The sequence below is a fragment of the Ascaphus truei genome, chromosome 3 (assembly GCF_040206685.1).
Source record: "Ascaphus truei isolate aAscTru1 chromosome 3, aAscTru1.hap1, whole genome shotgun sequence".
NCBI lineage: Eukaryota > Metazoa > Chordata > Amphibia > Anura > Ascaphidae > Ascaphus > Ascaphus truei.
Genome location: NC_134485.1, coordinates 336,054,917 through 336,070,847, shown reverse-complemented (window position 1 = coordinate 336,070,847; position 15,931 = coordinate 336,054,917). Strand labels below are relative to the sequence as shown.

The 15,931-nt window shown below is 48.2% G+C and overlaps 1 protein-coding gene across 2 annotated transcripts in view; it reads right to left on the bottom strand.

The window, feature by feature from the left end:
• Positions 1 to 15,931, bottom strand: part of MARCHF9 (membrane associated ring-CH-type finger 9) — a 132,233-nt gene that overhangs the window by 22,683 nt on the left and 93,619 nt on the right. For both annotated transcript variants that reach the window (XM_075591598.1, XM_075591597.1), the window contains exon 3: positions 8,596 to 8,751. In XM_075591598.1, the coding sequence (XP_075447713.1) occupies positions 8,596 to 8,751 (156 nt within the window). The remainder of the gene's footprint in view (positions 1 to 8,595; positions 8,752 to 15,931) is intronic.

The following is a 15,931-nucleotide window of genomic DNA, read 5'->3' as shown; positions in this document are numbered from 1 at the left end:
CTATCGTGGTAGTGCGAAAGAATAATGGGTCCTGTTGCAGGGTACATGCAACCACACACGCGGGTTCTTTGGATAAGGCTTATTTATTTGAGCCTTAAAACATACAGCACACCAAAAACAAATAGCTTCTCATCTTAATATATAAAATCGAAAGGTTGGTACTAGCTGCGGTGAATCTGATTGGTCCTCAGCCTCTGGCCAATCAGAACGGTGGCTCTATGACGTCACCCGTCTCTATGACGTCACTCAACTCTCTCTCTCTCTCTCTCTCCCTCTCCCTCCCCCCACCGGCTCCTGGACGGAGGGGAAACGCGGCGCGGCCCTCCTGCCCCAGCCGCCAACGCTCACTTCCCTCCCTCCCCGGCGGGGGGACAGGCAGTGGGCAGGCAGCCTCCGGAAAGACCCCCTTCCTCCTGCAGCTGCCCCCGGTAAGATGGCGGCGCACAGCGGACAGGCGGGGGGTGGTATTCAGTCAGGAGAGAGGGGGGGGGAGTTAGTCAGGAGAGAGGGGGGGGGGGGAGTTAGTCAGGAGAGAGGGGGGGGAGTTAGTCAGGAGAGAGGGGGGGAGAGAGGGAGTCAGGAGAGAGGGGTGGAGATAGGGAGTCAGGAGAGAGGGGGGGAGAGAGGGAGTCAGGAGAGATGGGGGGGGGAGACGGAGTCAGGAGAGGGGGGGGGAGAGAGGGAGTCAGGAGAGAGAGGTGGGGGGAGGGAGTCAGGAGAGAAGGGGGGGAAGCCTGAACAGCTGTGAAGAGGGGGGGAAGAGAGTTGAGAGGGAGGATGGGGGAGGCAGAACATTACATCACGAGCAACACCGGGTATATCAGCTAGTATCTTTAATATATAAAATCGAAAGGTTGGTACTAGCTGCGGTGAATCTGATTGGTCCTCAGCCTCTGGCCAATCAGATTGGCTCTATGACATCACCCGGCACTATGAAGTCACCCATCTCTCTCCCTCCCATGGCTCCCGGACGGAGGGGAAGCGCGGGGCGGCCCTCTTGCCCCAGCCACCAACGCTCACTTCCCTCCCTCCCTGGCGGAGGACAGGTGGGGGGTGGTATTCAGTCAGGAGAGAGGGGGGGGAGTTAGTCAGGAGAGAGGGGGGGGAGTTAGTCAGGAGAGAGGGGGGGAGGGAGTCAGGAGAGAGGGGGGGGGGAGAGAGGGATCCAGGAGAGAGGGGAGAGAGAGGGAGTCAGGAGAGAGGGGAGAGAGGGGGGAGAGAGGGAGTAAGGAGAGAGGGGGGGAGAGGGAGTCAGGAGAGAGGGGGGAGAGAGGGAGTCAGGCGAGAGAGGGGGGGAGGGAGTCAGGAGAGAAGGGGGGGAAGCCTGAACAGCTGTGAAGAGGGGGGGAAGGGAGTTGAGGGGGAGGATGGGGGAGGCAGAACATTACATCACGGGCAACGCCGGGTATATCAGCTAGTCAGCAAATAAAAGAAAATAGCTTCTTCTTCAGCAGACAAAAGAAAATAGCTTCTTCTTTAGTATGCAGGAGACAGACAGTTCATCACACATGTACTTTGCAACACAGACCTTACAGCAGTAATCTCTTCAGCATTTTCAGTCCTGTCTCCTCACCAGCTCCCCTGCATGTGTGTACAGCCTGGGGTTTTAACACCTTGATTATGCAGCTGGGGTCGGACTAATTAAGCAGACCTTCTCAACTTAACCTCGTCACTGCTGCACTGCAAGCCTAAACATAGGTTTTCCAGGCATATGGCTGGTGACGTTCATTCACCCTGTCACAGGTCCGTTCACATGTGCGTGGACTACCTGACCTTGAACCGCTACACGGTACTGGACCAGTATGCCTTATCACAGATCGAGGAAATCCTCAGCACCTTCTCAAGTAGTCAGTGGTTCAGCGTGCTGGACCTGAGGTCTGGATACTACCAGGTGCCTATGAGCCCGAAGACCAGGAGAAGACAGCGTTTGTCTGCCCTGTTTGGTTCTACCAGTTCACCCGGATGCCCCAAGGCATTTGCGGTGCACCAGCGACATTCCAGCGGCTAATGGAAAAGACCACCGGTGATATGAACCCCGGGGAATGTCTAGTTTACCTGGACGATGTCATCGTTTTTGGCAAAATACTCGAAGAGCACGAAGAACACCTTCTGAAAGTATTGGATAGACTGGGAAAAGAAGGCCTGAAGTTGTCCCTAGACAAGTGTCATTTCTGCCGCACTTCGGTCACCTATGTGGGCCACGTGGAAGGAGTGGCTACTGACCCCGCTAAGGTTGAAGCCGTAGTGAACTGGCCCAGACCAGACAACGTGATGGAGCTGCGATCCTTCCAAGGGTTTTGTGGATACTATAGCAGATTTGTAAAGGGGTACTCCAGCAAGGCCAAGGTTCTCAATAACCTATTGAAGATTTACCCAGAGGAGCCTGGGCAAAAAGCCACAACTCCGCGAGCACCGTTTGGAGACAAATGGACATCCACCAGCGAGAAGGCATTCACAAGGCTCAAGAAAAGCCTCACGGAAGCCCCTGTCTTGGCCTATGCCGATTCAGAGCAGCTGTACATCCTGGGCTGGGAGTCGTGTTACATCAAAAATACCCTGCTGGCCTCCGCCCAGTTACGTATGTGAGTCGCAGCTTGACGCAGAGTGAACAAAACTATCCAGTTCACAAACTGGAATTTCTAGCACTCAAGTGGGCGGTATTCGATAAATTACACGATTACCTGTACAGGGTCTCATTCGAGGTAAGGACCGACAACAATCCGTTGACCTACATCCTGACCTCCGCCAAATTGGATGCCACCGGTCACAGGTGGTTGGCAGCACCATCTAATCTTATCTTAATATATAAAATCAAAAGGTTGGTACTAGCTGCGATGAATCTGATTGGTCCTCAGCCTCTGGCCAATCAGATTGGTGGCTCTATGACGTCACCCGGCTCTATGACGTCACCCAACTCTCTCTCTCCCTCCCCCCCACCGGCTCCCGGACGGAGGGGAAGCGCGGCGCGGCCCTCCTGCCCCAGCCGCCAATGCTCACTTCCCTCCCTCCCCGGGGGCAGGACAGGCAGTGGGCAGGCAGCCTCCGGAAGGACCCCTTTCCTCCTTCAGCTGCCCCCGGTAAGATGGCGGCGCACAGCGGACAGACGGGGGGTGGTATTCAGTCAGGAGAGAGGGGGGGGGAGTTAGTCAGGAGAGAGGGGGGGAGAGAGGTGGGGAGAGAGGGAGTCAGGAGAGAGGGGGGGAGAGAGGGAGTCAGGAGAGGGGGGGAGAGGGAGTCAGGAGAGAGGGGGGGAGAGGGAGTCAGGAGAGAGGGGGGAGAGGGAGTCAGGAGAGAGGGGGGGAGACAGGGAGTTGGGAGAGAGGGGGGGAGAGAGGGAGTCAGGAGTGAGGAAGGGGTCAGAGGCAGTCAGGAGAGAGGGGGGGGATAGAGGGAGTCAGGAGAGAGGGAGTCAGGAGAGAGGGGTGGGAGATAGGGAGTCAGGAGAGAGGGGGGGAGGGGGAGTCAGGAGAGGGGGGGGGGAGATAGGGAGTCAGGAGAGAGGGGGGAGGGGGAGTCAGGAGAGAGGGGGGGAGAGAGGGAGTTAGGAGAGAGGGGGGGAGAGAGGGAGTCAGGAGAGAAGGGGGAAGCCTGAACAGCTGTGAAGAGGGGGGGAAGGGAGTTGAGAGGGAGGATAGGAGGGCAGAACATTACATCACGGGCAAAGCCGGGTATATCAGCTAGTTTACCCTAAAATACAAGCCAGGGCCATTGAATATCATAGCTGATGTTCTATCCAAAAGGCCTGAACTGAGTACAACACCAGACGCTGCCCAGTGGGAAGAGATTCCTGGCCCTGGAATTCGGGCCATGTGCTCCACATCGGCTATCGTGGAGAATAAAGTAGCCTTCTCCGGACTCCGAGTAGCCGATTCACTGGGATGTCAGTCCAAGGCACTCCCGCAGCATACTGCCATCCAGGTGGCATGTCCATCACAGAAGATACCATCATGAGATGGAAAGAGTTGGTGATACACCAAATGCGAGACCCAGTGACTAGAGCCATACGCCAGGCCATCCAGCAAAACTACCCATCCTTGGTGAAGCGTGCTCCAACAGACACGGTCGTTGTCATCATGAGAAAATGGGACAAGCTCAACATGGATTGTGGCCTTCTGTACCGAGTTGTTCCCTATCATAACCATCCCGTTAGGAAGCAACTCTTCCTGCCCAGAAGTTTGCAGTACCCCGTTCTACGATCTCTGCACGACTATCACGGACACCTGGGAGTGGACAAAACCTTTGGCCTAGTGAGAAACCGTTTTTCTGGCCAAAATGCGGGAATCAGTGGAGTGTCATTGTCAGAAGTGCCTGTGGTGCATAAAGCGAAAAACACTGCCTACACGCGCAGCCCTAATGGGCCACTTAAAGAGCTCTGGTCCCATGGACCTAGTCTGCATGGACTTCCTCTGCATCGAGGCAGACTCCAAGGGTATCAGGAACGTCCTGGTAGTGACCGATCACTACACCTGATGCACCCAAGCATTCCCCACCAAGGATCAGAAATAGCTCACACTAGCCAAAGTGCTTTGGGAGAAATTCTTCATCCATTATAGGTTGCCTAATCAGATGCACTCCAATGAAGGGAGAGATGTCGAGAACAAGTTGATAAAGGAATTCTAAACTTGCTCAACATCGAGAAGTCTCGTACAACTTCATACCACCCTGAAGGAGACGCCCTGCTGGAAGGGGGCCCACCATTTTGAGTTTGTGCAGTGTACGTGGTGCGCATGTGCAGGAGAGAAGTGAGGTGCCATCTTGTTTAGCTCCGCAGACACAGTATTGTGGAACTACGAGTCCAGGATCCTTTGAGGTAGGGATCGCGTGGGGCCAGCCCACCAATGAGGAAGCAGAGAGGAAGCAGAGGGTTTGGTGCGCAGTTAGGCCCAGAGTCACTAAGTCACAGTATTGTAGGGAAGGCCCTCAGATAGGGACGCTCCCCTTAGTACTGCTATAGGTTGATTCACCATTGATCGGACGGCCATACGGTGTCCGGCAGCCTGGGACCAGGCCCAGAATTTTATAGACATTAAGGGAGACACTCCTGTTGGAGCTCCCCCATGAGGCGGACCATCACCCCTAAAGCGAGAGGGGATTTTGCTGACCCCACGTTGCGGGGTCACGGACGCGTCTCTCCTACTAGAAGGCCTACATAATACCCTGGTCGTAGCCAGGGAGGTATCCACCATGCACCACCACATCTCAGGGAGGGTAGCGCTACCTCCGTCCACTTTGGGGTGGGCACTGTTCCGTGGACACTGGGTCGTAGGTGCCTGGGCAGACTCCGTAATGTGGGGGACATTGGGTTATCACATTGCGTTGCTGCATTGGTGTGATATATGTATTGATGTTGTTATTGTATAGTTTTAGTGTGTTACAGTAAATACAAGTTATATACCAGTTTGTTAACATTTAACAGTGGGTTAACATTTGCTTGTTCTGTGTGGAACGTCAACCCCACCCACTGGAATGTTAACGAGCCATGAAGACACAAAGAGCTTTTGTTCACAGCTGCATTGCATCTCAGCCACCCACCTCACTGTGCATCTGCGTTGCCCCAAAGGCGCAGCCTGATGGGGCTCCCCAAGAGTGGCACCCCTCTGCAAAGGACCAGCGTGCTAAGGGTTAACATTTGCTTGTTCTGTGTGGAACGTCAACCCCACCCACTGGAATGTTAACGAGCCATGAGGACACAAAGAGCTTTTGTTCACAGCTGCATTGCATCTCAGCCACCCACCCACTGTGCATCTGCATTGCCCCAAAGGCGTGCAGCCGAAGGGCAGCCAAAGGGTGCGAGCCGTTTGCTGCCATTCGCTGATGTCTGGTGATGTAAAAGTGATGTTAAAGCTGCTCTATTTCAATCTAAAACTCACAAGCCTTTTATCCCCTGTACCTATTTTTCCAACTCTATCTGTATGTGATTTGACTGTATAACCCCTGTTCTTTAATGTAACCATGTATTTTTTTATAACTCTGTGCCCAGGACATACTTGGAAACGAGAGGTATCTCTCAATGTATTACTTCCTGGTAAAACATTTTTATAAATAAAAAATAAAAAAAAGTGTGTATTATTCTTTGCTGTACTGGTTCATGTGAGGGGTTATCCCTCCCACGCTGGGATACTTCATAGATGGAGGCACCCCAGGCTCCCAGCGGCGGAGGCTTAGGCCTCCTGTGAGAAAGCATGTATTCAATATGCGTAGTTCCCTTAGTCATAGGGAAAGGGGGCTACATAAATAAAAAATAGGAGCATGTAAAAGACCCCATAATCTACGTTATTCACTGACACTGCTGAACTATGGCCACTAGCAGAAGATATATATATATTGTTACACAAGCCTCTATTAATATACTATATCAGACATGCACACAAAAATAGTACGTATTAAATTGTGACCCTCTGACAAAAGACGCTTTTCTTTGTGTGATAGGTGTAGTTGAGTACTAAGCTGTAGTTATTTTGTTGTTTTTCCTTTATGTTTTCAAAAATTGAATTTCTGAGCCTTGAGATTTTAAATGGAACAAACATTCATAGACGGTGAGTCAGCAACTGATTACATAGAGAGCACTTTGGCCACGGAATGTACACAGTAAAAATGCCTCAGATGTTGTCAGCTGACAAGCTGAGAACATTTTAACTGAGCTCATTCTGATTCTGATTCTGATTCCGATTCAAGGAATGATGTAACCATTTGCTGCTTCAGGATACCTCTGCAGACTTTTCCTTTTTAACTGCAAGATATGGTAAACTCTAAGAACAGTAGGGTAAGATTGCAAATAGCTTATAGTAGGCATCATTAAGCTGTTCGGAAGTAATTCTTTGCAGTTCAGCATGTTCATTTTCAAAGGAATGTCATGAATATGGAAGGTTGCCAGGGCCTCTGGCATCGGCGCATAGCCAGGCTAGGGCCTTACCAAGCAAGGCCGACTGTAACACGTAAAATCTCCGACTTACAATTCCCCCGTGCTACAGTCTTACTAGAGGCAAGAAGTTCCAACGCGTTCTGTGCACCGGGGAAAGAGAGGTACAGCCAAACCCCCCATGGATTGCAATCAGGTGTCAGTATAAAATGCAGTAGGTTATACTGAGTATCAGTGCAGAGTGCAAAGCAAATAACGGAGTAGCCCTCAGGACATTTTTTTAAACTTGACGTATTCAGTTATTTGCTTTATATATTTATACCAGTTGATTGCAGTGGTGAGTCTGGCCCCCCAACATTTTTTGTTATGAAATAACCTTTGTGATTTTCTGTTGGTGTGCAAGTATATTATATGTTACTCATTGAATAGTGCAGAGTGTTCTACTCTGTGTCAGAGTATAGTGCAGTCAAGTTATACTCTGAATCACTGTATTGTGCAGTCAGGTTATACTTTGTGTTAGTGTATGGTGCATTTAGGTTATACTCTGTGTCATGCCACCATTAATTCCCCACCACCAACAGAAAATGCCCTACTTCTGGCAAAATCACAGCAGGATTGCCATAGCATGCTATTCCACTATACAGAACAGAGACCATGGCATACTTGTAGAGAGAAAGGGAAAGGAGACATGATGAGTGGGGAAAATGGAAGACTTGCTGAGTGGGCACTTGTTGAGCAGGATTGGTGGGGAGTTCTGTGGGGAAATAGTGCGGGACTGTGACCAGAGTAGCCCTTCTAGCCCATGCTCATGTTTAGACACATGGTGGGACATGCTGGGCCCTAGGGATCTGGTTTGCCTGACCCCCAAGTCACTAGGCCTTGGACAAAAACAGGAGTCCAAAACAGAGTTGGTGCTAGTCCTACTTACTACATGGCTGATTGAACAATGCTTAAGAGGTCATTATAACTTTACCTTGTAGGGCCCCACACTGCAATGGAGGGCTTGAAGACAAGTTATATTTCCCACATGGGGCTATGTATCAGCCTTTCAGAATGGGGCACCTAAGTCTCAATATAATACATGTTTAATATAAAAGCTTTGGCCCACGGCACGATTTTTTATCGAAAGTTGCATTCAATGTAAGATCATTGTTAATCAAGTTGCTTACATCTGGTGCAGGAAAATGAATGAAATATGACTCACAGAAATGGCACGGGGCCTATGTATAAAGGTAAAAGTGGAGCAATTCCGGGGCAAAACAAACTACTGCTTGTATCAAAGAAAATATAATATGTATTTAAATGGGATTTCTTTTTCTTTCTTTAAAAACATGTGGTTCAGATATTTTGCCCCAGAATTGCACTGCGCCCCAGTGTGGTCTATTTATCAACGTCTCCAAGCAAAAGTGGGGCAAAATCAGAGGCACAACAGTACCATATTTATAAGTCCCACAGAGAGCCATGTTATTTTTTCAGTGATTAAATCTGGTGCAATTCGTTTCCACTGGCTTTGCCTAATTTTGCAGCAGGGGGACTTACAGGGATAAAAGGTGGAGCAATTCTGGGGCAAAATAACTACTATTAAGTTGAAGGCTATATGTGATGGTTACGCAAGGGATTGAAAGAGACAGCAATGTGTTACCCACCCCTGTGTGTAACACATTGCTGTCGCTTTCAATCCCTTGATTGAAAGGGATTTTTTTTTTTATCACTGGCAAGGAGAAACATCCTCTCACCTGGAGTGGGTTCTTCGTGCTGATGGCTAGGACATGGTACTTGAAATAACACAGCTCACAGCTCCAGGATCCCCTCTCGCTGATCCACCGTATCAGGCAGGGTTGGTGTGTGCAGCGCACTGAGCCATCACAGCGACATGGGCTCAACAGCTCTCCCTAGGGGCAGAAAGAAGAAAGGGCATGTAATGGGATACCGAGTGCACAACTGTGTGAGGAAGTAAGCTAAGTATTAGTCAGCTTTTAGCTAAGTCAACAAGAACCTGCTATACAAATCTCAGACCTCAAAGACCTTCTTAAGGTAAAAGGTTTCAAAGATACAGAATGAGTGTAAATGCTGGTCCCAAAATTCCTGCACCCGCCACTCCTCTGATGGCTGCCACAGGTGCAATAAAATAGCATGTCATTTTACAATACATGAAAGTAGAGAATAACATTGCAGCAGCTCCCCCACCCCCTCGTATTTCCTTCTTTCACTGGCAGCAAGATTACCAGCAGCTGCTAACAAGGTGCTGCAGTCATTGATTTGCCAGTGCTGAATTACAAATACAGATCACATACAAAATGTCACAAATACAAATATTTCCTGTGGGTCAATTTTTCTAGTTCTTAAACTGCAAAGGAATCTGCTTAATGAGGTGCCCTAATCCCCTTGCCTAACTTCCCTAAAGACAGGGCACAGTAACATATGTGCTAAAGGTAGGTAGATGATTGTACCAATTAATCCTTGAAGTCACCCAGGTAAAGGAAGATACTACAGTATATATTGTTTTGTTTGCTGTCTCTGTTATCCTGTTACTTGAATTGCTGTCATGTTTTGCTTTGCTGGCCACTGAATGCTGAATGAGAAGTACAGTAGCATTCTACAGCTTGAGCCATCCTTGCTGGCTATAGGTTTGCTACTTATTCCCATTTTTACAGTTTTATTAAAAGTATAACAGTGACCTGTGCCTGCAAAATGTCTCTGTAAAGCGCTACGTAAAACTAGCAGCACTATACAAGAAAATGGTATTATTATTATTCACCAACATAAGCATAATCAACCCTTTGAGTGACTGAGGGACCTGAAACAAAGCAGAGAAAATATGATGCAGGCCCGCCTAGCACTCAAGATGTTAATGAAATGCTATGCTCAAGAATATGTTTGATGGGGAACTGAGTTCAGGCACATTTGTCTAGATTTCTATAACCTTTTTTTAGGGATCAACAAGAAACTCCATACAATGAATATGAATCTTTCAGGAATGGGGCAGGAATACTAGTGGATACCATATTTCTTCATTTAACACTTTGGGCACCCCAGAACGCATCTAATATGTCACAGGGGTCCCAATGACGTAGAAGCTACGTCAAAAAATCCCACTTGTTTAGCTAGAGGAGAGCACATTCTGCGTGCCATGATTTGCACTAACCAGTAAAGGAAGTGGGAAGACTCACTGAAGGAACGATCACATGACAGGTCACCTGATCGGAGTGCCAAAGGGGCCATGGCACTCAAAGGGTTAAACCCCATAGATTATGTTTTTTGTTCAAGGTTCTGGCACCGTTTTTACCTGCAACACCAGTCATTATGGCGGACAAACAATCGACATATATTAACTGTTTGGAAACTGAGTTGCCAACTGATAACTGCAGCATTAGTCTGACCTTTTTGTGTGATCAATCAATCACTTATTCTAGTGCATATGGGGGTCAAATGTTTAACCTCGGTTTGCTGGGTGATGGTACGGTCACTTCAGCTGACTGCCAGGGGCAGGTTGGTCTAGGGAGAAGTTGGGGGAGCTAGCCAAAGCCGTCCTGTACTCTGTCCGCATCTGCTCGCAATGCACACTGTGTGCAAGAGAGAGAGAGTGTGTGTGTGTGTGTGTGTGTGTGTGTGTGTGTGTGTGTGTGTGTGTGTGTGTGTGTGTGTGTGTGTGTGTGTGTGTGTGTGTGTGTGTGTGTGTGTGTGTGTGTGTGTGTGTGTGTCAGAGAGAAGCATTTCTGACTCTCTCCTTTAGTATTTATATTTTTGTCCACCCCTGTAAAATATTGTCCATAGATAAAAATTATAGAATGCAGTGCTTTTGAAACCTAACTGGTCTCTTCTTAATGGATATGCAGTACATATCTAATATTTAAAATGCTGTAAATAAAAGGTGACACATTCAATTGTATTAGGACAAAAAGCTATGTATCTTGTACTGTATGTATCTTTAGGCTGACAGATCTGAAAAAAAATGTGCACTTTGAAACCATTGTCACATCTTATTGTCCTCTACCACTGTGATAATTTTGGGGAGAATCTGTCAGACTATTTTTCATGAACCGTGAGATAAAGACAGTGGAGCACTCAGGAAGCATTCAAGGGAGTCCTACCATGTGTGTACAGCAACAGGGGGTGTACAGCCTGAGAGGGAAGCAGCACTCAGTGGGCTTTTCAATGTAAATAAATATTTAATACATAGGACCAACGTTTCGGTCCCTCGCTTTTAAGATGAAAAAGGTTTAGGGGCATGGAGACACGTGACCAGGCACAGCCAATAGGGCTGCAAGGATTACCTGCATTGAGGAAGTTACATTTCGCTTGCTGGCACGAGTGAGTCAGTTGGAGCTTGGACACAGACAGGGGAGGGTGTATGCATGCAGGGGTCTGTGACCCTCTGTACTAAGCCAGATGTCCCCCTAGGCCCCGTTTTACAAGTACAGTTTGTGGCTGCTATAGGGACAGGCCCTTAGGTAGGGACACTGCTCCATTAGCTACTTGTATAGTTCAGGGACGCAGCTGCTACGCGACGCATCCCTGATAATTGTGGTCTGGGACCAGACCACTTCTGAAGATACAGAGACTATCTTCACGTTTGGACACTCCAGTGGGATACCACCCCACACGGAGGCGGACTCATCGCGGATGACCTCGCAGGATCAGCGGATCCCATCTGTCCTCCAGTCGGCGCGCCCGGGTGCTGGAGCACCCAGCAGGTACCTTTACATCAAGTGCACCAACCTTTGCTACACTTTCTATGGTGGGCCACACGGTCTGCGACATTGGGGTTGGGTGTGGGACTCTTGGGACACGGTGTGGGCTACATGGGGGTGGGTCACGGCCGTGCGGGGCTGAAGGGTAGTTGAACCATTATAGAACCATTAAGAGATATATGTTGCCAAGTAAAGGTATTGTTATTTTACACTGTGTGATTATTGTGATTGGGTCCTGTGAGGGGCTCCTCCCACTACGTTGGGATCCCTCTCAGGTGGAGGCGCTGCACCATTATTATTGCACGTTGGGCTCTCCGTGGCGGTGGCTCAGGCTCTCTGTGAGTCAACAGATAAATGCAGCACCAGTAGCCACCTTGTTTAGGGGGAAACAGGGCTACAGTACTGTATATAAGTATCTCTCAGCCTATCCTCTAAAGGCCCTATTTCTGGATCTGGATGAAAGGAATGCCAGGTTTAGCTATGGCAAATAATGTGACTATTTCCTAGCATTAACCTTAAAGCAGCAGTCCCCACTGGGTTTGTTTTAAAAAAAAATTGCATTTTATTTGTTACTTAACAAACAAAAAGATGGGGCAAATGAGCTTAAATAATTCCTAATACAATCTATATATCAGAAGTAAACCACTAACAAAATGTACATTTAATTAAAAGTTAATTGAAACTCTCCCTTTACTATCGCTAGGATATTGGGACGCTGCTGTGAATATGAACTAATCCCACAGTTGTCCCAGACAATATTATCAACAAAAAAGCACCGTCTTACAGTATGGTTTCAGGGTAGAAAGTGAAAAATAATGTAATTAGTGAAAAATGTGCAACAATAATCAATAGGATTAAGAACCCTCTCATCGAGTGCCTATTCAAATAGATATTACTGTGTTTTGCAGTCAACTGATGCAAAGAGACGCAAGATGAACATTTGTGTACATTTTGCTCCAAATTTGCTATGATACATAACCCCTGTGTCTTGCTGTGCTTCAGTTAGGGATTTTGAAGTGAAGCTGAAGCAGTTCGGGAGGAGCTGATTGCAGCAATAGTATAATGTGTATCTAAGATTGCATTAAGATAATGGAACAGAGTTGCGTCAATTTTACCTGACAAGTTTGTGGTGGCTTTAATTTCTTTTACTCTAATAACAAGGTTCATGCAAATGGAGCAGAAGCAGATTAATGGAGATTTACATTTTTGGTATGTCAAAATGGAACAAAGTGGTCCATGTGGTATATATTCCACGTAACGTGTTAGCACCATCTATGCAAGATATATATGACACACACGCCATCTGAAAAATGTCACAGCCAGAGGCACTACCAAAAGCTTCATTTATTCACACAACAATCAACGCAGAGCAGCAGCAGTGTAATCTTATAATCCTTCCAACACAAGGGGGCCGCTGTACTGTACCTTTAAACTGACTTGCAAAGCTAGAGTCACTGAGCACAATGTCAGTATACAGCGCAGCCACAGAGAACACTCTGGAACAATTTTAGCAGTGATTGCATGTACGGTAATGCATGTAAAGCTGATGTATTTCCAAATAACATGCAGTTTTACTTATCTGAATTACCGCAAATGCTGCCTAAATTAGATAGCCCATTTACTCTCTACTTATTATAAAATATAATAGCAAATACAAATATCACTTGTGAGCACATTCACATGTCTCAGACAGGTCTGCAACCCTGCTTTGCACCATTATCTCCTGGCATACAGTGCTTCCACTGTAGCAAGGGATTCTGGGAAATGACATGCAAATGAGCACCAATGTCAACTTTTGCTTCAAATCCATTTTAACATGGACCTCTATAAACTAATGCCTGCCGCATTACACAGCTTTTCAGCTCCTCCTATCAGGGCTGCCAACAGGGGGCGTCTGCCGGGGTTGGCATCCCGGGCCACGTGAGTCAGGGTGTCTGGCCGCCAAGACCCCCTGCGCTGCCGGGCCCGTTATATTCTAAAAAATGGCGGCGATTCCCTGTGCGCATGCGCAGAGCCGAGGTCCCGGCGCTCTTGCGCAGGGCAAGCAGGGTGTCCGGCCTGCTGCCTGTGGGCCCGCTCCCAACGTGGGATGGAGGGGAAGCACTGTTGCGAGCCCGCGCGTCCGCCAACCCAGCTTGCCCTGCTCCCGCCTCCTGCCCTGGGCAGCAGCCACGGAATTAGCCCGTCAGTCTCGCCCCCCCCAGCCACCCACCCACCTCCCGCACCCCCCAACTATCACCTGCCGCGCCCCCTCTCCCCCCTCCCGCACCCTGCCCCTCACGCCCACCTCCCGCCCTGGGCGGCAGCCGTGGGGATATCAGGGGCAGGGGGGGAAGCGTCTTGCGGCCAAGGAAGCAGAACCCACCCGGTCAAGGTCGGCCACCCACCCAGTCACTAACCCAACCAGGCTGTCAAATGGCAGTCAATGGCAGTCACTCAGTCACCCACCCACTCAGTCACCCACCCAGTCACTCAGTCACCCACCCAGTCACTCAGTCACCCACCCACCCAGTCGCTCAGTCACTCAGTCACCCACCCACCGTCACTCAAGTCACTCACCCATTCAGTCACTCTAACCCAGTCTCTCACCCACCTACCCAGTCACTCACCCAGTCACTCAGTCACCCACCCAGTCACTCAGTCACCCACCCAGTCACTCACCCACCCACCCAGTCACTCAGTCACCCACCCACCCAGTCACTCAGTCAAAGTCATTCAGTCAAGACTCATGGTCAAAGTCACCCACCCAGTCACCCAGGCAGTCAGTCACCCACCCAGGAAGTCAGTCACCCACCCAGGCAGTCAGTCACCCACCCAGGCAGCCAGTCACCTGTCTTTTGTTGAAAATATAAAAATAAACAGGTTGCATTGTAATGTTTTTTTCTGTATCACAATAAGAAAACAGTTAAGTAAAAGTTGCACGCTAAAAAGATATTTTTTCGTGGTAGGTGCCCTATGGTTTCGGGGGGGGGGGGGGCCCTGCTCCTTTCATTTGTCCTGGGCCCCATGATTTCTGTTGGCGGCCCTGCCGCCTATTATAAAATATCAATAGTATCATAATCCCTGTTTGGCATATAGCTCACTAGTACTATACACTGTAAACAGAGACAGCCTGATACAAACGTCTTCTATTGAGCTGCATACAACCTATATCTAAATCATGATTTATGGGCTAAATACTAATAGCCGTATACAATCTGTATCTATTTAGATTGTATAGATTTCTGTGTAACATTGATTAAGGCTCAACTGAACAACAATATAAAATAATATAATACTACAGTGTAAAAGTTAGAGAGCTGCTGATAGATGCTCTGACATGTGGGGATAATATAGACAGTGTAGGCCTATACTACCACCCCATATCAGACCATCAACCTGCACCTGTCTACTAACTTTCTCATTTATATATATAAACCTAAACATATAACCTGTATATATGCATGATAATGGCCAGTGAACACTGATCTGCGTCAAATACAGTATACGAAGCATAACCAACATACCTCTTACATGTTGTGAAACAGGGCAGAAATATACAGCAAATATTTTCACTGGTTTTTACTTTCACAAATTTGGGCCTGATTTTTGTCCGCAGTGTATGGAGAATAATCGATTAAATCAGATAATCTGACTTCTGGGGGCATTATTTCACAAGAACTCAACTTCTGCTGTGCGCCTCTATATTACATTACTAAGCTTTTCCTCTTCCCGTCTTTTTCATCAGCTGTGCTTCCAAGTGCTGAACACAGGGAAAATAAGCTCACTGCTTTCTTGTTATAGTGTCATCTCTCCCCGCCCTCAGTCACTCAATATCCTGGCAAATCTATACACAGCGCATGCATAGTGCGGGCAAAAGCAGTTCCATCTTTCCCTTTTACACATCCCCACACATCTTCACATACATTGCCACGCCAATCCTTTTCTCTCACACAATGCTGGCAGCAGCTTCCAGTGACACAGAGTAACCCAGCTGTCAAACGCCATCCTCCTCCCTCCCTCTCCTCCCCCCACTTACACACATGGCAACAGCTCTTTGCCCTGCCATGCAAGCCTATAAGAAATGAGAGAGGAGGAGCTGTGCTATCCACTCAGCTCAGTCATTCTGCTCCTCCTGTGACTACGGTGGCCAAGTAACAGTGAATGCAGGATCCTAACAAACACATGCAACGGTATAACCAGTGTTTCCCGTCAAAAGGCATAAAATATTTACACTAATTACTCTTTTTGCTTGTCACTGCGCACATTAAGCCGACATGCCGTTAGGGCTAATAAAGTCGCTATGTAAATATCTGCTTAATGGACCGTAAAACCTAGAAGCCCTTTCATATACTAAGTCATGCTGAAAGCTTCTCTTATTTAGCTATGGAATAACTTATTC